Source organism: Cucurbita pepo, chromosome LG08, assembly GCF_002806865.2.
Source record: "Cucurbita pepo subsp. pepo cultivar mu-cu-16 chromosome LG08, ASM280686v2, whole genome shotgun sequence".
In the NCBI taxonomy this organism is placed as follows: domain Eukaryota; kingdom Viridiplantae; phylum Streptophyta; class Magnoliopsida; order Cucurbitales; family Cucurbitaceae; genus Cucurbita; species Cucurbita pepo.
In genome coordinates this window covers 6409599-6434520 of record NC_036645.1, presented here as the reverse complement: position 1 = coordinate 6434520, position 24922 = coordinate 6409599, and the positions used below count along the sequence as shown (strand labels likewise).

Sequence of the window (24922 nt, the reverse complement as noted above, 5' to 3'; positions counted from 1 at the left end):
CCCCCCCCTAAAGTTCGTTTCTTTAAAAAGGAATTTCTGCCTGCATATCTATATGTTATTTTTTGTATCTAACCAAATTCTTGATGTTGAACTCTGAACTATCCCCATTATCTTCAGCGCACATCCGACCTCTGTTTCTGGTGATTATGATTTCATGGACATTGATGATCCAGTTGAAGTTGAACCCCAGGGTCCTCCTCAGTCTCTTCTATCTGCTGCTAGAGAGATTATGAATCCATTTTCATTACTTGATCAAAATCTCCGCCAGGGTTTATTTGACCACGCCTCTGATTTTACTAGTTCTGCTCCAATGGTGACTCATCCAAGAGAGGTGAGGGAGATTCCCATAGAATTTAGAGATGGTAGCCGACCATCTGGCCAATCTGGCCATGTGCTGACAATTGAGGATGTCACTGGGACTGTGGATGCCCATGGTCAAGAGGTTCGTGGGACTGTAGTAATTGATGATAACGAAGATGAAGAACCTCCAGTTGCTTCTGTAGCACATGCACCAGATTTAGAGCATCAGGCTATTTCAAGTCATGATTCTCGTGACAGAAATGCTATATCCGGTGCCTTTGAAAGTGCTGAGTTTCAAGACAGAAATGACATTGAAGAAGAAATGATTCGTGCTGCAATTGAGGCTTCAAAGAAAGATGTTGTGCAGGCTTATCCAAGTGATCCCTTAACTACACAAACTGTATGCACTGACACTATAATTGTGGACTTTTTTATTTTCTGTTTAGGCATTGGATTGTGTTGTGGTGTTTATGATTTTGTTTTTATCTGGATGGCAGGATTTAAGCAATCTTAGGACTCGAGAACATCTTTCTCACTTGAGTGATTTAGAATTATCACCTGCAGCTTCATCTATCAAGGTTTATTCTCGTCTTAAACCCTTTTTATCTTAACTGTTACACCATCTTATGATTAACTTGTATTTACAATGCAGCCAGAGGAAGATTTCCCTGAGCGAGGGGAGAACATTGGAGGATCAAAAACAGAAACTTCTAAGTTAACTGATGTGGAACTGAGGAAGGTCACATCATTAAATGGAAGGTATTCTTCTCAACATCATGCTTTGTAAACTACACTAGGTAGAATTTGTGTAAATTATCATTCACCGACCTGTTTATTGTGATGCCTACTGAGAATGAGAGTCTATACTTTGTGTTATCTGTTCAACGCAACAGTTTGATGAAGTTACATTGGAAAAACTTAGGATGGAAACAGGAAGTACGTCTGCTCAAGATGAGGTTGAAGATCTAGAGGAAGTTAATTTAATCAGGCATCGGTCCAAACGCAAGTCCTCTGGCAATGCTGAGCCTGCAAAGGGGGTTGAAATTGTTGATTTAAGCCTTGCATCTAGTCCCAAGCATCCTGATAGTAGTAATAATCCACAGCACAATGGGAATGCATTTCAGTCTGATGAGGTACAGAACTTCACATGTCCACGTTTTAATCTTAAATTTTTTCATTTTGAAATATAAAACTTGTCATCTTAGTTGCTTTATAACCATTCATTTTAACGATTGATGCTTCTCTATGGAAGTGGGGTGGAATTTCTTCAGAGGAGCATGATGAAGCAGTCATGCTTGAGGCTGCCATGTTTGGTGGAGGTTCTGAAGGAAGTTCATATCGTTTTCCATCTGCACCTCATGAATTCATGAGAAATCAAGGTTCATATGTACAGCCAGCCCCTCGCCCTCCTTCACCCTCCTTAGTAGCTCAGCGCTTGATAAGGGAACAGCAGGTTTGGCTTGTGTGATTTAAACCGAACTGTTCAATTTGTTGCTATCCACTATGTGTCTAATTGCAAGTTACTTTACCCATCAGGATGATGAGTATCTGGCAGCTTTAGAAGCTGACAGAGAAAAAGAACTGAAGGCCATGGCTGAAGCTGCAGCTGTTCGTGAAAAAGAAAGGCAGAGAGAGGAAGAATCTCGTCAGAAACTGGATGCTGAGAAGGTAATTCTGGTCATAGGTGTGACTTTCTGTTTTTTAGATTCCTTTTTTCATCTGTTGTAATTCATTGGTTATTATATATATTTGAGAGAAAAGTTATATGTGTGTGTGTGTCTGTTTGCCCTCTTCCTGTTCCCAGAGGGATTCAAGAGTCTCACAGACCATTATACTCGAGTCTGAGTAGTCTCTTTTAACTTTACATCTTCTACTGCTTGTTTTAGCATATGAAGTTTTTATTCTGAAGCATATAGGACAAACCAGGGTTGGTCAATGTGTCTTGATGCTCTGCTATTTTTCCAACACGTGTTAGGCACTAGTTGAGCAAATTTTTTACTAGTTTGGTACTTGTAAAACATATCTCTAACACTTGTTAAGCGTGACAGATCATCAAACAATTCATTTGCTGTCAAATAATTGTTGGACAGTGGAACTAAAATGTTACTTTTGTTTGTTTAGTTACTCCTATGAAATTGGACATAAAATGAAATGTAGGAAGTATACGATAAGTTTTAAGAGTGAAAACCAGTTATCATTTTTCTCTATACAACTGGAACTTATCACTCACTTTCTTATTTATTCAAAGGCTACTGTTTAATGGTGTTTGGATAACGAGCATTTTTTTCATCATGAAGATATTCAAATTGAAATTTGGTCTCCAAATGACTTCTCCTTTCCAAAACCTTTCAACTAGGTTGATTGGGTGTAATTTGCACTGTAATCCCTTTCATAATGATGTTTGTGATTCCTCTCCCACTAGTTCAAGTATGATGCATTCTAACTATGGGTACTTCTGCCATATATACTTGGTCGTTATACTCTACATTTCTGCAATTTAGTGACAATGAGCAATCTTCTGTCCTGGATGTTCATTCCATGGTTTTTTAATTAGCAGGAACTTGAAAGACATTTGGCAGAAATAGAGGCTTCTCTTCCCAGTGAACCAAGATCAGATGACGAGAATGCGGTGACACTGTTAGTGCGCATGCCAGATGGCAGTCGTCGCGGTCGTCGGTTTCTCAAATCTGATAAGCTACAGGTGAATTTTGTAAAGATTAACTAAAGTTGATTCTATTATATGCCCCTATTTGCCTAACTGGCTGTGATATGTTTTGTAGTGTCTCTTTGACTTCATTGATATCGGTAGAGTTGTCAAGCCTGGTTCCTACAGATTGGTGAGTACATTAACATACGTATAAATATGATGTGCCCTGTTTAGCTTCCAAGATATACTATATTTATTTGTCTTCCTTCCTGACCGTCCATATAATGCTCTGATGCTATACTTATTAGAGAGCAGGAACAAATTTTAAAGGGGTATATTTTAGATTTAAAGCATATTTTGGTTTGGACGTTTATTCCATTTTAGTCCATGAATAAACAAGTAGGAAATTACTTAAAACCGAACCAGAGATGTTTGATTATTTGCTTGAAGGGTAGACATTTACTTGTACTGGTATTTGAAACCGTGTATGGTTAAAATAATTATTTCTCGAAGTTGGACTTATCTAAATCATTTTAAAGCTTAGGAACTAAAATTAAATATGAAAAAGTTAGATTGTAGACTGAAACATTATCTGTATTTATGGTTTAATATTTTGGAGTTCTTGTGTCATATATATAATATATATTTATCCATGGACAGGTGAGGCCATATCCTCGAAAAGCTTTTGGAGACGGGGAGAGTTCCTTAACGTTGAATGAACTTGGAGTTAACAGCAAGCAAGAAGCTTTTTTTCTGGAGTTGATTTAATGGTGTGGCCAACTCTATTAAACTGCTGAAATTAAATGATATATACATGAAAATTACTTCTCTTCTCTCTTGAAGCTTTCTTTGTGTGGATGAAGTGTAGGAATGGGCATTTGAAGGTATAAATAGATCCATTAATGCGGAATAATGGTTTTGAAGTGCATAATATTTGATCCTTCTGCCATGTTGGTCTGTATTGCAGCTTTCTTGTTCATACAATGATTTTAGGGATCGTATTGGATTCTTTGGCTGCTATGTATATGAACTAGCTCTATTCATTTTAGAAACAAAACATTGCAATATATTAGATTAGATGGGTAGCTGCCTATAGCCTAAATGCACTGCTTTCCTTCAAAATGTTCAGCTCAGCTCTTTGAAGTGATTATTTTGCTTTTGATTTTACTTTGTGTTGGTATATCACAAATCTCCATAGTTTGGGCACAGTAAGCAACATAGGTCTTTAGTCTGTGATTGCCCATGTTGTTCCATACCCTTCCTTGACAAAACAACTTCTATCTGGTCTGAAATGACACTTTTGTCCAAACTTCTTTAGGGAGTATACCATATACCTATGTCTTTCGGCTCCGAATTTTCGAGGTTAGATTGGGACTTTTGAACAACGAGCAAATGTAGGCTTGAAGACATACTTTGGGGCACGTGAAAGTATGTGAATTTTGGGTTCTTCTACTTTAGAATGTGATGCCATTTACCATAAAGTAGTTGAAAATTTAGGTTCCTCTACTTTAGACTGTGATTCCATTTACCCTTGGTTGGGGGATATAGGTTTAGAGATTAGTTAAAATATCATTTTAGTTTTTGTATTTCGGGTTTTTATTCCATTTTATTTCAAATGACGAAAATTCAGTCGTACTTTCAATAAAGTTTAAAGTTCGTTCCTATTAAAAAATTCTCATTCCTCTTTAAGTTTTAGAAATATTTTCACACGTCTTTTGTATAAATTTTTAGTATTATCGTTTAACTAATTTTGATAAAGAAAATAATTTCAAAGTAACGATGGATCTTATTTATTAAAAATACATATACTATATTTCAAATGCGAAAGTACAAGATAGTTTTATATTTACCTTGAATAAGTAGTAGATCCAACGTTTAATGAGTGATATCATTCTTCAAAAGCGAAGAAGCGATATAGGCATCAACAGAAAGGAGGGCCATGTAGTATATCTACTAGCATTACGATTTGTGAACTTCACGTGCTTAACTAGTCCATCTTCCTGTCTTATCTTAGATGATCTATTAAAATTATAACCGAGCTATTATATGATATTAAACGGTTCAATTTCATGTTTTTTTTTGTCTTCGGTAAGAATATGGAACTTTTGAGCAAAGGGGCCTTCATCTTGGAATGGTGGGTTTTCCTTCATATTAAATATTTAGGAGTTTAAAAGTTTAAATAATTTTAAAATTTGATACAACAAATAAATATCCATGTTCAAACTAGAGAATTTAATGTTAGCCTATGTTTGCAAGTTTTGTCTTTGAAATTTAAATAATATGTATGTGAACTAACCAAAATAAAATTGAAATAAAAAAAATAAAAGTTGAAATCTTATTTGAGTGGAAATGTATTTTCTTCTTATGAAAATTAACATCAAAATTAAATAATTACAATATGCTAGTCCATGCTCACCGCTAGAAGATATTATCTACTTTGGCCCGTTATAGATTTTCATCAGCCCCTCGTAATTTTAAAACGTGTCTCTTATAGAAAGAGATTTCCACACTAACGTTTCGTTCTATTCAATCAACGTAGCATCTCACAATAACTAGGGAGTCCCACATTGATTTGGAGAGGGGAACGAATGGCAACGAGAACACTGAGCTCGAGGTGGATTGTAAGATCCCACACTAGTTGGAGAGAAAAACGAAGAATTATTTATAAAAGTGTAAAAATCAGTCCCTAACATATACATTTTATAATCTATCCCAGATAAAGTTGATGAAGAGCAAAGCTTTATTACTAAAGCTCAGTTTTTGAAGAACAGTCTGAATAAAAATCAATGAAGTATGTCTATCTTTGTTGAGTGAAAACCAGTGGGAAATCTTCAAAAATGACATCATAAAAGTGAAAGAACTTGTAATGAACACTTCCATCAAAGAATTAAAGAATTGCAACAAATCAAATACAGACATCTCTTAACTTCTATGCCCTGTTCTAATGAAACAAAAGAATGAAAGAATAATAATAATCAAAATCACCCATTTCTTTCTATCTATATCTCTATCCTATAAAGAATCTTTGTATAATAATAACACATTACAATTGAAACCCCAAAAGAATATCAAGTTTGTTGGTTAAATGATGATGAACAACTTCCACCTGAAACCTCTGCTGCTGTCCATCCTGAAACTGTGTAAACTGGCTGCTCTTCCCATCTCAGGCAAACTGCTTCTTCTTCCAGCTTTGTCACATTGAATCCTTGAGCTGCTGATGAGTACATTTTCAAGAGGAATTGGGTCTGAAGAAGCTCCCGATCGTCGTCCCGAATCCCGACGCATTGCAGGCCTCCCTGCTGCTCCATCAGCTTCTTCCATTTCTTAAATCCAACATGTCTTTCATACCTCTCCCTTCCTTCACATCCTATCATGTTCCTTATCTCCCTTCCAAACATCTCCTCGATCTTTAACCTGGCCGTGCTCTCCGGTGGAAGGCTTGCGTCGATTGAGTCGAATATGGCTGCGTAGTACTTGAGTGTCGCTGCTACTCTTGTCTCTAACCTCGGTTCGTTGTGCTCGGCTTCTTGCTCGGCCATTACGACAATGGTTGGGTTTGTGCTTCTGATAAGCCCCAAAAAGTCCCTTAATGCTCCCCAATTCCCATCATATAGTGTCTTGTGCAGTTGGAGTATGCAATTCACGCCTACACTCTCTTGCTCCTTAACATGAAGCATCCATAGCCTCACATCCTCCAACCGATCCACCACTGCGTGGAACTCGAACGGCAACCTCAATGCCTCGGCGAACCCCGCCAGCCTATCTCCCGTTTTGTTTAACTCCTGCTTCGACTCACCAATCCCGGTGATTCGAACGTGACTTGGAGGGTTTTCTCTAGATGCCAAACTTTGGAACAAGCTTGGCCATTGCAGGCCTTGCTTTATGTCAAAATCTATGATGTGAACCATGTCTTTCCCTTCAAATGCTCTTAGCAACATCTCGTTCGCCGTGAAGTGGATGAATTTCGGGATCGGGCTCACGTCGTTCAGAAGCCGAAGCGCTGTCCCGGTGGTATTGTCGTCCATCTGATCGTATTCCCTCGGCGGGGTTATGTGAAACACTTGTGGCCACACTCTGCAGACCCTGATGGCTAGAGCCTCTGTGTAATATGCTATCAAACGTGAAATTGGTGATGACCCTTTTGGAGATGCTCGGCTACCAAGTTTGTCTATCAAATGGTTTATCAAACCAATGTTCTTTGAGCCAATTGCTTCCACACATGCCATTAGAAGACTGATTAGCTCAAACCCTTCTTCTTCTTCCCTTTCATTGTTCAAACCAGATCCTTGATGGTGATGATATGAAGGATTTCTTGAGCTACCATTCCCAATTTCCACACCTGTTGCTGCTGCTGCTGCTGCTGTTGGAACATTCTCTGTTGTTACTCTTCTTCTCAATGAAAATCTTTCACTTTCGGACGATGAACTCGATCCCGAGCCCGAACCAGAGCCTGACCCGTCCTCAGCCTTCACATGGCTGCTACTTTCTCCCAAATCAGCGATCTCTGACAAAAATGGCGATGGCAAAGAAATTACTTCACTTCCCGGAAGAAAACAGAGTTCTTCTTCATCCCCATCTGGCTGATGAAACCAGAAACTCCCTCCGCCGCTGCCGAATTGGCTCAGAATCAGCCGGTCTCCGCCGTCATCTCTGCTTTCTCTCTTCCTCTTGGCGCTGCTAATGAAGTTTTCATCATCATCAATCCCAATTTGTTCTGCAATTCTCTTCAAGTTCTTACCTTTTTCCTTCCAAAACTCTTGCTTGATCTGCTTGTTGGTGGAAGACAGCGGCGGAAGCCTAATGTTCTGCTTCTCGACCGAGAGCCCAACCGGCCGAATCGACGGGGATCGAGCAGTGGCGGCTGAGGTATCCTTCGGGCGGGAAAAGCTGCAGGGCAAATCCAATCTCTGTGTGCTCATTGAAGTTGGTAACTGCAAATGACAAGCTTGAAACTGCGGCTGTGCTTCACTTCTCAATCGGTTCCTTGGCGAGAGCAATGTTGAACTAGAACACCCGGCCAACATCCTCTATCTTCTTCCAACTTTTATGCTTCGTTATTCTAAAAAGATCAACACACCCCCACAACCCAATTTTCCTTTTCCTCTGTTTTTTTTCTTTCTAAATTCCTTTTCCAGTTTAAGATCTAAACAAATGAATTCCCTTTTAAGAACTAAAAAGAATGAATCTACGTGTGTGTGTGTGTGAAGAACAATTACAAAAAAATCATATGAACACAAACAAAAAAACCAAGAGGAATCCGATGAGAAAGAATCAAAATATAAACACTCTGTTTTAAAGTTCCAAAATGTGTGTCCTAAATTCAATCCCAACCCCAAAACAAAGAATGAAAGAATAACAATTAGATTACCATAATGCAGCCAAGGAAAACAAAATCATCGGATTCCCAAAGTTTCAGAGCAAATTCATTGGAAAAAACAGAGAGAAGATTTACTTACAAACCGATGAAGAGAGTTGAAGAAACATACTCTCAAACCCAGAACAGCGATTGAAGCCATAACAGGAAGATCGAATCAAGAACAAAACGCATCCACCAAAGCCGCAAAACATTCATCCAACAGCTGAAGAACCAGAGAAAAAAAACACAGCTAAGAATCCAGAGAAAGAGGGAGAGAGAAAACAGAGGTTTGTTCTGTTCTTGGTTTTTGGTAGTGTTTTTTTTTTCTTTTTTTTCTCTTCTTTTTCTGTTCAACTTCCATTACCTGTCTCTGTCTCTGTCAACTTCCCTTAACCCTTGTTGTTGTTGTTGTTCTTCTTCTTTCTCTCCTCTCCTCTTTGTTCTGTGACTGATTTGATTTAGCAGCACTGAAACAAAAAACGATGAACCAGAGGGGAAAAAAGGGTATAAGGACTGTGGGGACTTTGATGGGTGGCCGTTGGATTTCAATCTGACGGTGGAGAGAGACAGTGTAAGTGACCGTTGAATTATGTTGGTGGAATATGACCGTTGAAGGAGAAGGCTTATTGAGGGTGTACGGACTCTCTTTTTTTTCTTCATCTGGAAAAACGTCACGCTCGACGCACGTGACTTTCTGAATTAGAGTTTTTTCTTTTTTCTTTTTTCTTTTTTCTTTCTCCTTCGTTGTTTACGTAGACCGACCGTTGGATTACGTGCTTTTTCTGATATTCTTTTTCCACCCTGGAATTTACAGTTTTACACGTGGCAATATTGACCTCCTCAATAATATGTTTGAAAATAAGACAATTTTGTATAAATATATTATATTTTTATTTACATTTTACAGTTATTTTCTAATATTTTATTGCATGTCCGAGGTAGGGCTCTCGTTTGATTAGCTAGTTGGTGAGGCAATAACTTACCAAGACAATGATCAGTATCTGGTTTGAGAGGATGATCAGCCACATTGGGGCTGAGACATGACCCAGACTCCTACGGGAGGCAGTAATGGGGAATTTTCCGCAATGGGCGAAAGCCCGACGGAGTAATGCCGCGTGGAGGTAGAAGGCCTACGGTCGTGAACTTCTTTTCCCGGAGAAAAAGCAATGACGATATCTGGGGAATAAGCATCGGCTAACTCTGTGCCAGCCGCTACAATAATACAGAGAATGCATGCATTATCCAAAATGATTGGGCATAAAGTGTCTATAGGCAGCTTTTGCATACGTTAATTTCAAATAATTAATTATGGTTAGTTACTTTATTCTCTCGGCGTTTAATTTTTTTAGGAGGGTTGATTTACTCTAATTTCGATAAAAAAGAACTATTTGGAGAGAATTTTTCTTACTCGACTCTCTTCTTTCTTACACTGGCCTTTGAACCATTCGTGAGATGAGTTTCTACCTTATACAGCTCGGTTCAAGATCGGGAGAAGTTTAAGAGAATGAAACGCACGTAGTGGTAATTATAGCAGTTAAGATCCAATTTATCGTACTCGATTAGTTAACATATTAGTTAACCATATTCTAAAATGTTAACCGTTTCCATGGTAACGAAAATACACCAAACAACAAAAGCATATAAAGAGAGTGACGCTTCCCTCGCTTAGATTTAGGATGATAGAGCATTCTGACATTCTGGCTTTGCTTCTTCTTGGGCACTAATATCTATTACAAACTCAAATATCAAACATCTATTACAAACGTCAAATGATCTTAATTTCCATAATAATCTTAAAAGTAGAGACGGGTTGGTCAAATTAACCGAACAAGAAAAAAAGATGTATAAAATAAAGAGAAACTCAAATATTGAATCATTAGACCAATCAAAACAAGTTTACTCGAAATAAAGAGTAGCTCTAGTCAACTAAAGGCTCATTTGTCAATATTGACCCTATGATTGGCCTCTCATGGAGGCACACACCATCCATACCTCTGGCTCGTGCCATCTTGATTTAATTTACCATTCATACCCCTAGCTCGTGGCATCTTGATTCAATTTACCATCCATACCTCTGCCTTGTGACATCTTGATTCAATTTTCTATCCATACCCTTGGCTCGTGGCATCTTGACTCAATTTCGTCTAGTTCATCTTGAACGTAGTAGAAGAAACCTGAATTCTCATAGAAATACTTATTTTCAAAAACAATAATGATCATCTTGGATGGCCACAGCGTGGCTGTAGTAGGTTGCTCTGATAAAGCTTACACGTGTAGAGCTTTCACACGTTCCATTATCGAGTGGTCTACATTGCCAAATTCCAGATTTTTATTTATTAATTAATAATTTATTATTAAATAATAATAATAAAAAAACAAACAAATACAATTTATATTCTATATTTTTTTTTGTTGTATTAATAAAAAAATAATCAATAATTGGATGAATTAAAAAAGTAGTCAGAAAAACTTTTTATTTATTTATTTGTAATTATATTAATTAATTTTCTTCTTTTTTTTTACTTGTCCCTTGAAATTTGAATGGATCATTTTATTTGTAAAATTTATAAAATTATTTTAAACCGTAATTTTACGACACATTTCTAGGCGTCAAACCTGAGTCAAATAAGTTAAACTAGTTCAATTGGACTGGTCAACTTTTTCTTCTTTAGCTTACGAAAATGTACGTGCATTCTTCTTTTTGTTTCATTTCTGTTTTGGTTAATTGATGGAGTTCTTGTGTGGTATAGAGCTCATTAAGACGGTCCCAATATAATAAGAATCATCCAAATGGTTAAGTGGTCGAGATAAGTTCATAAAGGAAGTTCGTGATTATTTATCAATAAATTCACCCGTTTATCTGTAAGACTCTAATGAGCTATCTCCGACCATTATTTCTCCAAATTAGCTCTGTTCCTCTCTTATCCACTCCAAATTTACCAATAAATTCACCTGTTTATGGGTAAAAGATCTTACAAAAAAATATCCTATACTCAAATATTGACATGTCACATCAATGAAGCTAAACCCATAAATTTAATCATGAACTTTCACAACAAATAGGTCTCTTATCTTATGTCTAATAGGTCTATAAACTTTAAAAAAAAAAAAAAAAATTTAAACTTTTAATTATTAATATTTTACTTTTTCAATGTTTCATATAAAATTGAAGGATTAATCTCTTATTCCAAGTAAAATCCAATTTTTGGTTTAAGAAATTCATAATTTTTTAAAAAAATATTGAATATATTATTAGTGGATAAAATTAAAGATTTAAATAACTAACATTAAATTTATAATTTAATTAAAAAAATATATTAAAAGAATCCAAACTAAATTGGAGAGGAGGAGTCCTTATCCAAACCAAAAGTGATGAACTGTACTAAATTAAATTATGAAAAAAAAAATGAAAAAAAAAGAAAAGGATTTCATCCAATTTGGAGATCTCCATTNAGTATATGAACAGCAACCACCAACAAAAGTCCACTTTCCATCCCCCGATTTGCTCAAAACTAACAATTTCAAGCAACCCCATGAGCTCAATTCTCCATTTTTCCTCTATATAATCAACCCCTTTTGATTTTTCTCTCATGATCGTCTTTCTTCTCTGATGGGTGTTAATTTCTCCGCGTTTTTTCGCCTCCATAATGGGTCTCACCTGCCGTCACCGCCGCCGCCGCCGTACCCCTGTCTCGGGGACTTGTCGGAGAGCTGTGTGGCGGCTGTTATGGAGTATTTGAGTCCGGTGGAGATTTGTAAACTGGCAAGGCTGAATCAGGCCTTTCGTGCGGCTTCCTGGGCCGATTGCGTTTGGGAATCTAAATTGCCCCTTAATTATAGGTTTCTTGTTCGACGAGTTATTGGGGATTTTGCTCCGATTATGAGCAAAAGAGAGATTTACACGAGGCTTTGTCAGCAGAATCCATTAGATGGTGGAAATAAGGTAAAATTTCATCTCATCGTTTCTTCTTTAATGCCGGATTCGATGATTTTTTACAAAGTTAGGGCAAATTGTTCGTTGATTCTCTTCTGGGTGTTTGATTTTTTATATTTCGTTTTTCGTTTCAGAAATTTTGGCTGGATAAATACTCCAGCGGTGTTTGTTTATCGATTTCTTCAATGGATTTGAGGATTACTGGGATTGATGATCGGAGATATTGGAATCGTATCTCGACTGAAGAATCCAGGTGAGTTAGATTCATCAAGAACATATGAAACAGAACTAATTTGTTTATGCCTTTTGAATTGCTTTGAAATGAATCTTTCTCATTAGGATGTTGAAGTTCTGTTTGTTTCTTAGACTGATACAAGGATTTTCTTGCTTGAATTTCGTGGAGTATGTTTTGATCTTGTTTGTTCAATCTTAATGTTACATCTGTTGGTTTGAGGAAGAATGGTTCCTATGTAAAGTTTGATAAGAACAGTTATTTGGTATGGATGCAAGTTTTGACCTCGATTCATCGGGAAAAGCGTTTTTATGAGTATTAGTATCGTATTCGAATTCGTGTGGTTTGCAGTGTTAGTCTTGATGAAGTTTTACCATGTCATTGATATTTGGAAGCCTTTGAAACTTTATGTATATGTGAGAATCCACATTGATTAGAGTGGGGAACGAGTACCAGCTCGCTCAGCCCTGAAGGGGGTAGATTGTGAGATCCCACATCGGTTGGAGAGGAGAATGAAACATTCTTTATAATGGCGTGAAAACTTCTACTTAGTAAACGCGTTTTAAAAGCCTTGAGGGGAAGGCTGAACGGAAAAACTCAAAGAGGATAATATATGTGAGATTCCATATCGATTGGAGAGGGAAACGAGTGTCAGCTCGCTCGGCCTTGAAGGGGGTGGATTGTGAGATCCCACCTCGGTTGAGGAGGAAAACGAAATATTCTTTATAAGGGTGTGGAAACTTCTTCCGCGTTTTAAAAACCTTGAGGGGAAGCCCGAAAGGGAAAACCCAAAGAGGACAATATATTTGAGATCCCACATCGGTTGGTGAGGAAAACGAAACATTCTTTATAAGGGGGTGGAAATCTCTACCTAGCAGACACGTTTTAAAAACTTTGAGGGAAAATCCGAAAGGAAAAGCTCAAAGAGTACAATATCTACTAGCGGTGGGCTTGGACGTGGGCTGTTACAATATAAGTCTTACCATGTTCATTGGTTTGTATCTGTCGTAGCGCGCTCGGGATAGTGTTGCTAATATCAGTTTTTCATGTTCTTGCTTGTAGATTCAATACTGTTGCATATCTTCAGCAAACATGGTGGCTTGAAGTTGGTGGAGAGGTAGAGTTTCCATTGCCACCAGGAACTTACAGCCTATACTTCAGGTTGCAATTGGGTCAGACCTCGTGGAGGTTTGGTCGTAAAATCCATAACCTCGAGCACGTTCATGGCTGGAACATAAAGCCCACACAATTCCAGCTTTGGACTTCAGATGGCCAGCACACCAAAACTGAACACTATTTAAACGAAGCTGGGAAATGGACTCTGCATCATGCAGGTAACTTTCATGTCGATGCTCGAAACGAGTCGATAAGGATCAAATTCTCTATGACTCAAATCGACTGCACACACACAAAAGGTGGTCTCTGTTTAGACTCAGTGCTGATTTGCCCAGTCGGGTATTATCAGAGATCGAAGTGTCATTGACTCGTTCGGTCTGGATTTTGTTGTCGGTAGAAATCGTGTAAAAATATCGTAATTTTGGTGTCGAGCTTCCTTCCCAAATGACTGGCTTTACTTTTTCTAAGCCTTGAGTTGTTTGTGTTGAAAAAATGAGGCAATGTTTCATTTTGATTTGTTTCATTGATGTGTATATATATGTCTGTGTATGTATATATATATTATATATATGAGCTGTGTTGCTTTGGTTTACACCAACTCTTTTGTCAGTTGGCCTAAAATCAAAAGAACTGATATGTCATTTCCAAGAACAATACAGCAAGAACAAATGGTGACATCTGACAGATGAGAGCTTGGATTTGAGTTTGTTTGTTAAACTCTAGTACGGTTAGATGCATAGTACTTCTCTGCATACAGTTAATGTATATGAGCATAGACCTATACGTGTGCTCGTTAATATATCTCTAGGCCCGACTAAGGTCTTAACATATATTCACGTTGTTAAAATACTAAAAAGTAAAAAGATAAATATTATTAAAATAGTGTTGAACAAAAACCTATTCTATTTTCATTAAAGTTATTATTGTTGTTTATTGAGTAAAGATTGTTATTGAATAAAGTGAACTGTACGATCATTAATCTAAATCCAATAAACTAAGAACACTCTGACTATAGTATGATTACTTGAACGATATGTAGAGACATGAGAGTGGATCAATTTCAAGTATATAGTAAAAATTATCTATAGTATAAGGATAAGGCTGAGTACCTTATTCTGGGGACACTATGGATGCGGCCCACTTTTGTATATGATATAAACAATGTGATCACTAAATTGTACATGTGGAAACATGTGAGTGGGGGCGTCCTATGCAATGAGTATTGCATAAGATCGGACCATAAAGAAAACCACTCTTACTTTATAATGTCGTTTACTGTTGAGACTGATTTTCTTTTCATTCGATGACCTAGGTAACTCGATCTTAATCCTGAGCTAACCATGAACTCCTGTTTATTTGGAATTATCCTTAGATTTGCATGGGTGAGAGTGGCTCGAGTTTGCCGACTCAATAGGCCTCCCATTTCAGGGGTAAGACTGGGTGAATAGCTGGGGACGTGGGGTGCAAGATGAAATTCACTCCTACCCACTTTTAGGGATAGAAGAGAGGTAGTTCCATTATCATACGGAAGCAATTTGGATCTTAGGCACTTTTATAGAACATCAAATAGGAGGACCAAAAATAGAGACACTCTTACTTTTACTTGAAAGATACCGGTTTTAGAACGATGGTCATTAAGTGATCCCACTATTGGAGTCTGAAAAATGCATACATAACTCACTAAGCTCCTACTATTTTAGTGATTCCTAACATGACTTAGATTTTAGTTATTTTCATATGCTCGGGATGTGTATTAATTTAATAAACGTGGTTTTATGTGCAACATTTTCATACATCAAAACCCCACTAGGCTCCTATTGATTTAGTAATTCTTGAGCCTCGTTTGGGTACATATTTAGCGCAATGATTTCATGCTAGTAGAGATCTCGAAAGAGTCATAGAAAGAAGGAAAAATAAATATATAACTATTCATGCCTATATGAAACTATAACATGCACGAGATTTCACAAATAGAGAATATTAGTATCAGTACATGATGCATCATAGTAATCTTTCCTTGTGTTTTCATCGTCACATGACTTATCAAACATCAAACAATAATCCAACCGAGCATATGACATTAAGACAATAAAATAAAATATCTCAATTGTTTTTTGTAACTTCTGACATAAATTTATTTCAATCTCACCTTAAAATAAGAACCACACGGGAACATATATTTTAGATTTGACAAAAATTCTATTAAAGTTTAGGACTACTCGGTTGAGCCATATTTACATCCTACCGGCTTTCTCTTCTCTGGAACGAAAAATTCTCTAGACTTAGAATTCTACAAACCTTGGTCTTATATTCGAGTCATACCTAGAAAGATCTTATGAAATTGTCGAAGTAAATTTTTTTTTTTGAATTTAATTTACCTTTAATTGTCTCGACTTTTATGTCTCGGGAAGATCATTAGTTAACCCATATAATTTTATTTCTTAAAATTTTCATTTTAAGTTTCCAATACTCATCATGAGTTGTTTGGAGTTCGGTTGAGTTGGATAGACCGTACAATATCAACCAACCACCTGCAATAATAACTTAAAATTATTAATTTGAATAATAATAATAATAATAAATAATAATAATAATCTCTAAAAATTATTAATTTCAATAACAATAATAATCTCTTAAAATCGTTAATTTCAATAAAAAAAACTATAGATGCACAACCTCTCCAAACCATAATTTATTTTGTATTACACATCTATTAATAATATATTAAATGCATAAAGTAATATTTTTGGATAAAATTTTAAAATTATTAATTTAAATAATAATAATAATCTCTCTTATTCTTCTTAATTTAAGTGTTTTTCACGAGCTTAAATAGTCTAATTGAAATCCAACGTCCACCGATTCAAGAATAATTTTAGAGATCGAAAAATTAAGAGAGTATTAATTTTTTTTTTGGAACTTTTTTAAAAATAAAAATATTAAAGCAATATTTTTAATTTAACGGGTATTATCCAAATCAACTCTAAAATTATTTTTTTCCCATATTAAGTAAAATTGTACTACATTTATTAAAAATATATATATATATATATTTTAAAAAAATAATATACGTAAATTATATAAAAAAAACCAATTCCAAAATTTTAATTTTAAATTTTTTAGGACCAATTTTATAATTTAACAACTCGACAAATCGAACACTTACCATGTGGACGGTGTTTGTTTGGTATAAGAGATACCTTTTTAGGTACGACATTTATGAGGTTGGTGCTCGTAAATGATGTATTTCTAGGCATTATATAGATATTTATTTAACAAAATTAATGAATTACATTAAATAAATAATAATTTTGTAAAGTTTATGCTTAGTTTATTAGTCAACAATAATATAAGTAGTGAATTAGAATTATTTAGTATTTTATAATACTAGGGGGGGTAATTTGGTAAATTCAGTCGATAGAGTTGGAAGTTGAAATTAAAATCTAAATTCATTGATCGGAACGATGTGATAAAAGCAGAGAGAAGAAGGGTCAGTCGAGATCTTAGTGTAGAAAGCTTCGTTTACATCAACCGGAGAAGCATCTACAACACCTGGAAGAGAATCCAGCTCGCCTTCGATGGGCCTGGAGATGGAATCCCTGGCTGCCTCTATTGGCGTCTCCGTCGCGGTTCTCCGGTTCCTTCTCTGTTTCGTTGCCACAATTCCGGTCAGTTTTCTATGGCGGATTGTTCCAGGTCGCCTCCCCAAGCATCTCTATTCTGCCCTCTCTGGTGTTCTTCTCTCTTATCTCTCATTTGGGTTCTCTTCGAACCTCCATTTCTTGGTTCCTATGTCGCTGGGTTATGCTTCCATGGTCCTCTTCCGTCGCCATTGCGGCTTGATTACCTTCTTCTTGGGTTTTGGCTATCTCATTGGATGGTATGCTATTTTTTGTAATTTCACTTAATTGTAATCGCATTTTCGGGGATTTTGATTCATGGGGTTTTTGAATTGAACGATCTGGTTCTTATTGCATTTTGCTTACTTAACTACTTTGTCTATTGGGTGGTTGGTATTTTGTATTTCGTTGCATGCAACTAACTCCCTTTACAATCATGCCTTCTTCGAGTGATGGATCTAGTGGAAATTGAACTTGGTATTGTGTTCTGGTGTTGTTATTCTGTGCATGCCATGGGGAGTTGTGTTCGTTTTTGGGGTTCGATAGTGTTTTGTGGGCTTTGGATTGACTTTGATTCTAGTGACTTGCAGGAAGATGTCAAATAGTTTTGAGCTCAGTACTCTGTTTTTCTCAGCAGAGGCGTTTGATGCGAGCAAGAAACTTTTAGCCTTTGTACGATCAGTTGTTAGGAAATTTGGGGGAAAAGTGCTAAGGCTTAGTTCATATAGTCTTTTACTTTTCCTGAGCTAAATTTATGGTAGGAAGATTCATTTGGTCTTTCTGTCTTGGTACAGTTGTGGCCCTGATAAAGCTACATTATTGTCCCATAATTTTGTTTCATATTTATCATGGAGATGAGTCACTTCCAGGTGTACTCTGTACAATCATAAAACCTCGAGAGCGATATCATGAGGAGAGCTTTAGGAATTGCCTTAGTTCTATCGGTACCGAGACCCACAAGGTCTATCGGAAGAGTGATTGTTCCACCTACTGGATGTCGACTTCCATTAGATATGGCACCTTCCCATCCCATATGAAGTTTCTAAAATTTTATCCATCCTTCTTTAGATAAGTGTAGGAATATTGTATGTTGTGAAGAAATAGAAATCAATGAGTTGGTTGGAAAGACTGGATGCGTGTTAACCTGTTCCTTTTGGAGCTGGATTAACATGAACGATTCAAACACGTCCCTGATGTCGGTTCAAAAGCCTGGACTATATAATAATCTAATCTTACCATCATTGTTCTGCAGATTTCTATTTAGAACAAGGAATGTTTATTGATCTAAAAATCTTGCATGTGATTAGTGCTTGTGTTTATAATCCGTTTGCATCAATAAATAAGATTTATGTCGAGTCTTGGACTGAAGATCTTCAGACTCTTGAGATTGTGCTTTTGATTCCAGAATTCTTGACTATTTGTATACATGTGTAGCCATGTATATTACATGAGTGGAGATGCTTGGAAGGAAGGAGGAATCGATGCAACTGGTAAGATCACTCATTCGACTTGTGCCTTTTTTCTTTCATTAGCGTGAAAAAATATGTTGATTTGAGATTTTTTCTCAAATCGGGACTAGGAAATAGTACCTTTTTTATGATGATTGTTATTCTCAAATTCAGTACCAATTGGCTTGAATATTTGATATTGATGAAGTATCATATACAACACGTCGTTGTCTGGTCGTACGTTTTTTTTTATAATAAACAAAAGTCATTTGTCATAACTATAGAATACATGATCCAATTGCTAGAATCATAGAACTGATACATCTCAAAAGAGTTTAGATCGAGAGTACTCTATTGATACTCGAGTCTGATTGATTCTTAAGCCTCCTTCTCGTTTCTAAACCTGTTTTCGAGACTATAAGACAGTATTGCTCTCAATTAAAGCTATTTAACTGCTCAGACTAGTGATATGAATCTTGAAAGAGATGCAATTGAGGCTCTAAGCATTATTACAAAACACGCATTAGGTATAAAAAAAGCTGAAGGTTTCTTTGAATTTAGTCTGAAATCGAGTTCAACCAAGGCCGAAGACTAGGGAAAATTCTTTGAAGTTTTTTTTTTGCTTCCTAGTGCCCATGTACAAACAATTACTATGAGATCCCACATCGGTTGGGAAGGAGAACGAAACATTTTTTATAAGGATGTGGAAACCTCTTCCTAGCAGATGCGTTTTAAAAACCGAGAGGGGAAGCCCGAAAGAAAAAGCCCAAAGATGACAATATCTGCTAGTGGTAAGTTTAGGTTGTTACAATTACACGGACATAAAAGTGGTGGGCTGCTAAGAGTTGCTTAAAAAGGACTTGGAGGAATGATTTTGGAACCTCTCCAGGCTCCAAAATCTCTGATAACAGATAGAGTTTGGCTCAAAATTTTGCAGCAAACTAAAAAAATGAAATTCATTCCTTGGTTCCTATTCTGAAAGTTTGCTTCTAAAGAGAAACTCCAACCTATCATGCCAAGATTGTAGTAGATGTCATTATGTGATAAACAACTCAGTTCCTATATGCAGTCTTAAGCCACAAATTACTTTCCAAGTTCTTAAAAATATTTTTTTACTCTTAAAAGCCCTTTTTTAGTCATTAAGAAATTCATTCCAAATAGGCTCTAAAATCCACGTTTACTGATGTATTTATGCTGATTTAGTTACTGACATTCTATCTATTGTTCAGGGGCCTTGATGGTGTTGACGCTGAAGGTCATTTCATGTGCGATAAATTATAACGATGGGTTGTTAAAAGAAGAAGAAGGTTTAAGTGAGGCTCAAAAGAAGAATCGATTGATTAAGCTGCCTTCATTAATTGAGTACATTGGTTACTGCCTCTGCTGTGGCAGCCACTTTGCTGGCCCTGTTTATGAAATGAAGGATTATCTTGAGTGGACTGATGGAAAAGGGGTGTGTCCATTCTTCTGCTTCGATTTTTTTCTGCCCCAAATTTTGGACAGATGTTCTTATATTGAATTTCGTATTCTTTTCTTTTTCAGATTTGGAAGCATGATGAACAAAACCCACCTCCATCACCATATTGGGCAACCATTAGAGCTCTTCTCCAAGCTGGTTTTTGCATGGGCTTGTATTTGTACTTGGTACCGCAGTTTCCATTGTCCCGCTTCATTGATCCGGTCTACCATGATTGGCCATTCTGGAAGCGTCTTGGGTACCAATATATGGCAGGCTTCACCGCACGCTGGAAATATTACTTCATCTGGTCAATTTCCGAGGCCTCCATCATTATTTCTGGCTTGGGTTTCAGTGGTTGGACGAAATCTTCCCCACCTAAACCACGCTGGGACCGTGCAAAGAATGTCGACATTCTTGCACTTGAGTTCGTGAAGAGTGCAGTTGAGATTCCTCTTAAATGGAATATTCAAGTCAGCACCTGGCTTCGCCATTGTGAGTTTATTTGTGATTGATCTAAAGAGTAAAAGTCATTATGATTTTACAATGATCTTATTGCTGTTTCATTCTGGTGTAGATGTTTATGAGAGATTGGTTCAAAAGGGAAAGAAACCTGGTTTCTTTCAGCTGCTGGCAACACAGACTGTCAGTGCTGTTTGGCATGTGAGTATATGACGAAACAGATTACGGCTTCTAATTTTTTGCCTATTAGTGTCTGTCTGAGGGATTGTCCTTTTCTTATATTATCGTCTTCTGACATCGACTTGCTTATCCGCTCACCCGAAAACTTATAGGGTCTGTATCCTGGGTACATCATCTTCTTTGTTCAGTCAGCTGTGATGATTGCTGGTTCAAGAGGTATGTAATGGCCTACCTGTTTTTATAACGTCCATTATCCAGTTCTGTAACACTTTCGCTTTCGTTTTGGTACCGCTCTTCGAGCAGTTATTTACAGATGGCAACAAGCTATTCCTCCATCCATGGCTTTCCTCAAAAGCGTACTCGGATTTTTCAACTTTGCTTACACAGTCTTGGTTCTGAACTACTCCTGTGTCGGCTTCATGGTCTCGCTCTCTCTCCCTCTCTCGCTTTCTCTCATGAGACACTTGCTCAATTACATTACTAATGCTATAGTATTTTTGGCAGGTCTTGAGCTTGCACGAGACACTTGCCTCGTATGGAAGCGTGTACTACATTGGAACCATCATTCCCGTCACGCTAATCTTACTTGGTTCGATAATTAAACCCGCACCGGCTAGATCGAAAGCTAGAAAAGATAAGTGAGGTAAGAAAGGTTGGTTCTTCTTGTGGGTTTTGAGAATGACTTTGTTCCACTGGACATCCTGAACATTTGGTTCACTGTTATTTACTTTAGTTGTTGTGATGGATCTTCTTGGTTAAAACTTTTGAAAAGGATAAGAGTAGTTTGAATCATTAACCTTTAATTTTGCATCATTTTGAGAAGATTGTTGAATGATTGTGGGAAATGCATGCCCTTTTGCTAATTCATTCTTGACCAAAATGCATACAAGTTCAATCCAAACCAAACCAAACGGAGAGATTTAATGAACGGTTGGATTGAGTTTGTCTCGTTTGAAATGACTTTTCAAGCGTTTACAAATGCATTGAATGTAGTCGTCCCATGCCTACATTTACGACAATTGTGAAGAGAGAAGAGTTAAATGTAACGACGCATACCAAATGAGATATTTTTATCCAATATACTCTTTTTAAAATTTTTAATATCGGATCAATGATATGCCTCGGATGATTAAGATACACATTTGTATGAGATGATAGATAAGAGAGTTTTGTCCTACATGGTTATGATATGTAGTGTCTTGTGGTTACTGTGCGCGGGACGATTAGGGATCTCTAACTATCCCTTAGATTAGATATAAATGGCTAGCACGTAAGTTTCTCCGTTGAGATTAAGTTATGGTCATGATTATGGGTAATATTAGATATTTTTCGACTAATCCCTAATAGTATTGCATCACAAAGCTATGGTGAGGTAGCACAATGGTGATGAATATTTTTCGACTAATCACATCGTTTTAGATCATTTAGTTTTATCACAAGTGCCAATGTAGGGTAGATTAAGTATTGAAAATAAAATTGTAATCCATCCCTACGAGGTGCCCTACGAGGTGTTTACCGTGATATTAATCCAGACAAACAACTTTGGTAAGGAGACGAACTAAAAGCCACTATAAGGCCCCACATTGATCTCATGTTCTGAGTCAATGATGAAGATCATAAGATATTTTGACAGTCAATGATGAAGATCATAAGATATTTTGACACATTTGCTTCTCCACGAGTTATTTTCAAATTACTTTCTCATAGTCATCCAAATGCTATCGTGAGACACCACATGAATTTTATGTTGTGATTCAATAATATAGACGGTATAATATTTTGACATATGTCATTCTCACACGAACAAAGGAAAACTTTTAAATATCTAAATGACATGATTTATGCCATCTTTAATGTATTTAATAAATGGAATAATAATTTGAACTTTTCATTTAAATATATTTTAATGTGTATATTTAATATATAAAATATTTTAAATATTAATTTGAACTTTTAAAAAATTTCTTATAAATTTATTTAATTATATAATACAAAATTAATTAATCAATTTTTATTTATTAACTATGAGTCACTTTTCATTTATTTAAAGTTACATTTTTATGCACTTAACACAAACGGTGTCTTTGAATATGATCATGACAGACAAGTCCATTTTTCATAAGTTGTTCACAATTCGAGCGGTGTCAAAAATTTATTTTTCTCCTATAATTACATCTTACACTTTAAGTACCATTCTAATGAACAATTTGCATATGATTCAAACATAAACTAAGTTTCTTTAAGCCAATGGGAGAGTGACACTCCATCATTCAAGTCCTAAAACCAACACCGAAGGAAGTCACTCATCTACGTTCCTTATACGGAAAGGAGTGAATTTTATCTCATGAAATTACATTCTCAATTTCGTATTTGATCAAATCTCCAAAATGGTAGTCTTATTGAGTCAACTACAAAATCAAAAGATAAACCCTCATTGATAGCAGTTCAAAACTCACTCGGGATTAAGATTAAGTTGTATATGAAAATTAAGAATCAAAGTTATTTGGTTTTTTTAGTACTAGGTTTTGTGATTGGTTGGTGAGAACAATAATATAACTTACAAAAAAAAGAAAATTAAACACAATAGTAGTAATAATAAAAGGGAACAACATTATTTGAGACATAAAGAATTGATGTTTTTAAGAAATGAAAAACATGTGCGTTTGGTTGGGAAATGGAGACAGCTAAATCCATTATTTATGAACACACTCATCACTCTCATGGCTTTTAAGTGGCCTCTTACGTTGGATGAACCGTGTGTTTTGTTTGCTTTAATGATGTTTTACGAACTCCCCACGCATTCACTTTTCAGCCCTTTTCTTTTTGTCTATTCCTTATATATATATATGTGTGTGTATGAATTCTCTCTCACTTACTCTATTCCAATTCAATCTCTCATGGCCTCTACCTCCTCCAACAAGCATCATCACTACAAGGGAATCCGCTGCCGGAGCGGGAAATGGGTGTCGGAGATTCGAGAGCCCCGTAAGACGACTCGAATATGGCTCGGAACTTACCCTTCTCCGGAGATGGCTGCTGCTGCCTACGACGTGGCTGCGCTCGCTCTAAAGGGTTGCAATGCTGTTCTCAACTTCCCCGACTCAATTGGGTCGTACCCGGTTCCAACTTCCATGTCTCCGGCTGATATTCGTGTTGCTGCTGCTACTGCTGCCGCTGCATCTAAAAGGATTGACCATGAAGAAGGAAGTTACAATAGTCACCACCAATCTCCACCACCCGACGAGTTCGTCGACGAAGAGGCGCTTTTTGGAATGCCAAATCTACTCGTTGACATGGCGGAGGGAATGCTGTTGTCGCCGCCACGAATTAGCTCATCGCCGTCTCGACATGAGTATTACTCGTGGAACTCGAGTGGAGATGGGAATCTATGGAGCTACTATTAGGGTAAAAACGAAAAGTGAAGCTATATATTTAATCACAATCATGGTCGAAAGAAAACAAAAGGAACCCAGAAGAGATCAAAATTGAGGTCATCAAAACAAGAAGACATGGTTGAAAGTGTTGTTGATTCAGTTTGAGAGGGTAAATTTGAAGGAACAAAGTTGAAATTGTGTAAGAACATGGATTTGAATGGAGATTTTGAGTTGGATATGTGTGATTTTGGATGAGATAAGAGGCAGATTGTGACTGGTGGACATGTCTTTATGCTTAAAAAATATGATTTTGTGTGACCCATAAATGGCTGCACTTGTCGGTAATAATTGGAATGCTTTATATGTCAGACTGCTTTTTGCTGTTTACTATTATTACAATTTAGTCTTTGTTTGTTCTTTAACTTGTCTCTCCCCTTTTTTTATTTGCTCGGGTTTATGTAAGTTAGAGAAATCTTCTGAATCAACTCGGTTCGATGACGCGAACAATTCGAACAGAGTTTACAACTAGACTCAAGAATAGAGGGTTTTACAAGTCACAACGCATTTTTTAAAAGAAAGTATGGTAGGTCAGGGTTGGGTTGAAACCTTGTTTTTGGGTTGGTCGGGTCATGTTAAATCATAAAACCGAATTAAATTTTCGATTTTTCAAAAATTTAACTCTAACCCTGATCGAAAAAATTATGACCCAATTCAATTTTGATGGTTTGAGTTGAGTAGTCTGAATGAGTCGAAGTATCGAGTTATATGAGCACTCGAACAAAGTGGGGTATGTAGTT

General features: G+C 36.6%; 5 protein-coding genes across 5 annotated transcripts in view; 4 read left to right on the top strand and 1 right to left on the bottom strand.

The window, feature by feature from the left end:
* The window catches only part of LOC111800597 (plant UBX domain-containing protein 8-like), a 4957-nt gene extending 990 nt beyond the window's left edge, over positions 1-3967 (top strand). Inside the window, exons 3-11 of the mRNA XM_023684368.1 lie at positions 118-700; positions 798-878; positions 953-1059; positions 1223-1433; positions 1553-1753; positions 1837-1968; positions 2858-3001; positions 3081-3137; positions 3608-3967. Of these exons, the coding sequence (XP_023540136.1) occupies positions 118-700; positions 798-878; positions 953-1059; positions 1223-1433; positions 1553-1753; positions 1837-1968; positions 2858-3001; positions 3081-3137; positions 3608-3715 (1624 nt within the window). The 3' untranslated portion in view covers positions 3716-3967. The remainder of the gene's footprint in view (positions 1-117; positions 701-797; positions 879-952; positions 1060-1222; positions 1434-1552; positions 1754-1836; positions 1969-2857; positions 3002-3080; positions 3138-3607) is intronic.
* Positions 3968-5799: 1832 nt separating this feature from the next.
* LOC111801176 (scarecrow-like protein 28) lies at positions 5800-8789 on the bottom strand. Its single transcript, XM_023685174.1, has 2 exons — positions 8668-8789; positions 5800-8526 (listed from the first exon to the last, which is right to left on the bottom strand). The coding sequence occupies exon 2, from the start codon at positions 7969-7971 to the stop codon at positions 6016-6018; it is 1956 nt and encodes a 651-aa protein (XP_023540942.1). The 5' UTR covers positions 7972-8526; positions 8668-8789; the 3' UTR covers positions 5800-6015.
* A 2973-nt stretch (positions 8790-11762) lies between these two features.
* Positions 11763-14177, top strand: LOC111799727 (F-box protein PP2-A12-like). The gene is made up of 3 exons (XM_023683178.1): positions 11763-12246; positions 12372-12490; positions 13532-14177. Exons 1-3 carry the CDS (start codon positions 11914-11916, stop codon positions 13950-13952), a joined length of 873 nt encoding a protein of 290 aa, XP_023538946.1. The 5' UTR covers positions 11763-11913; the 3' UTR covers positions 13953-14177.
* A 2865-nt stretch (positions 14178-17042) lies between these two features.
* On the top strand, positions 17043-21614 carry LOC111800708 (lysophospholipid acyltransferase 1-like). Its single transcript, XM_023684518.1, has 8 exons — positions 17043-17465; positions 18640-18695; positions 19883-20106; positions 20196-20604; positions 20687-20772; positions 20904-20967; positions 21055-21173; positions 21256-21614. Exons 1-8 carry the CDS (start codon positions 17164-17166, stop codon positions 21391-21393), a joined length of 1398 nt encoding a protein of 465 aa, XP_023540286.1. The 5' UTR covers positions 17043-17163; the 3' UTR covers positions 21394-21614.
* Positions 21615-23648: 2034 nt separating this feature from the next.
* On the top strand, positions 23649-24193 carry LOC111801106 (ethylene-responsive transcription factor ERF026-like). The gene has a single exon (XM_023685088.1). The coding sequence runs from the start codon at positions 23649-23651 to the stop codon at positions 24153-24155; it is 507 nt and encodes a 168-aa protein (XP_023540856.1). The 3' UTR covers positions 24156-24193.
* The last annotated feature ends 729 nt before the right edge of the window (positions 24194-24922 follow it).

Coding starts and splice junctions, on each gene's coding strand:
- LOC111801176 (XM_023685174.1), bottom strand. CDS start 7,971: ATGTTGGCCGGGTGTTCTAGTTCAACATTGCTCTCGCCAAGGAACCGA.
- LOC111799727 (XM_023683178.1), top strand. CDS start 11,914: ATGGGTGTTAATTTCTCCGCGTTTTTTCGCCTCCATAATGGGTCTCAC. Junction 12,247..12,371: donor CATTAGATGGTGGAAATAAG/GTAAAATTTCAT, acceptor TTTTCGTTTCAG/AAATTTTGGCTGGATAAATA. Junction 12,491..13,531: donor ATCTCGACTGAAGAATCCAG/GTGAGTTAGATT, acceptor TCTTGCTTGTAG/ATTCAATACTGTTGCATATC.
- LOC111800708 (XM_023684518.1), top strand. CDS start 17,164: ATGGGCCTGGAGATGGAATCCCTGGCTGCCTCTATTGGCGTCTCCGTC. Junction 18,696..19,882: donor AGGAGGAATCGATGCAACTG/GTAAGATCACTC, acceptor TCTATTGTTCAG/GGGCCTTGATGGTGTTGACG. Junction 20,968..21,054: donor GATGATTGCTGGTTCAAGAG/GTATGTAATGGC, acceptor CTCTTCGAGCAG/TTATTTACAGATGGCAACAA.
- LOC111801106 (XM_023685088.1), top strand. CDS start 23,649: ATGGCCTCTACCTCCTCCAACAAGCATCATCACTACAAGGGAATCCGC.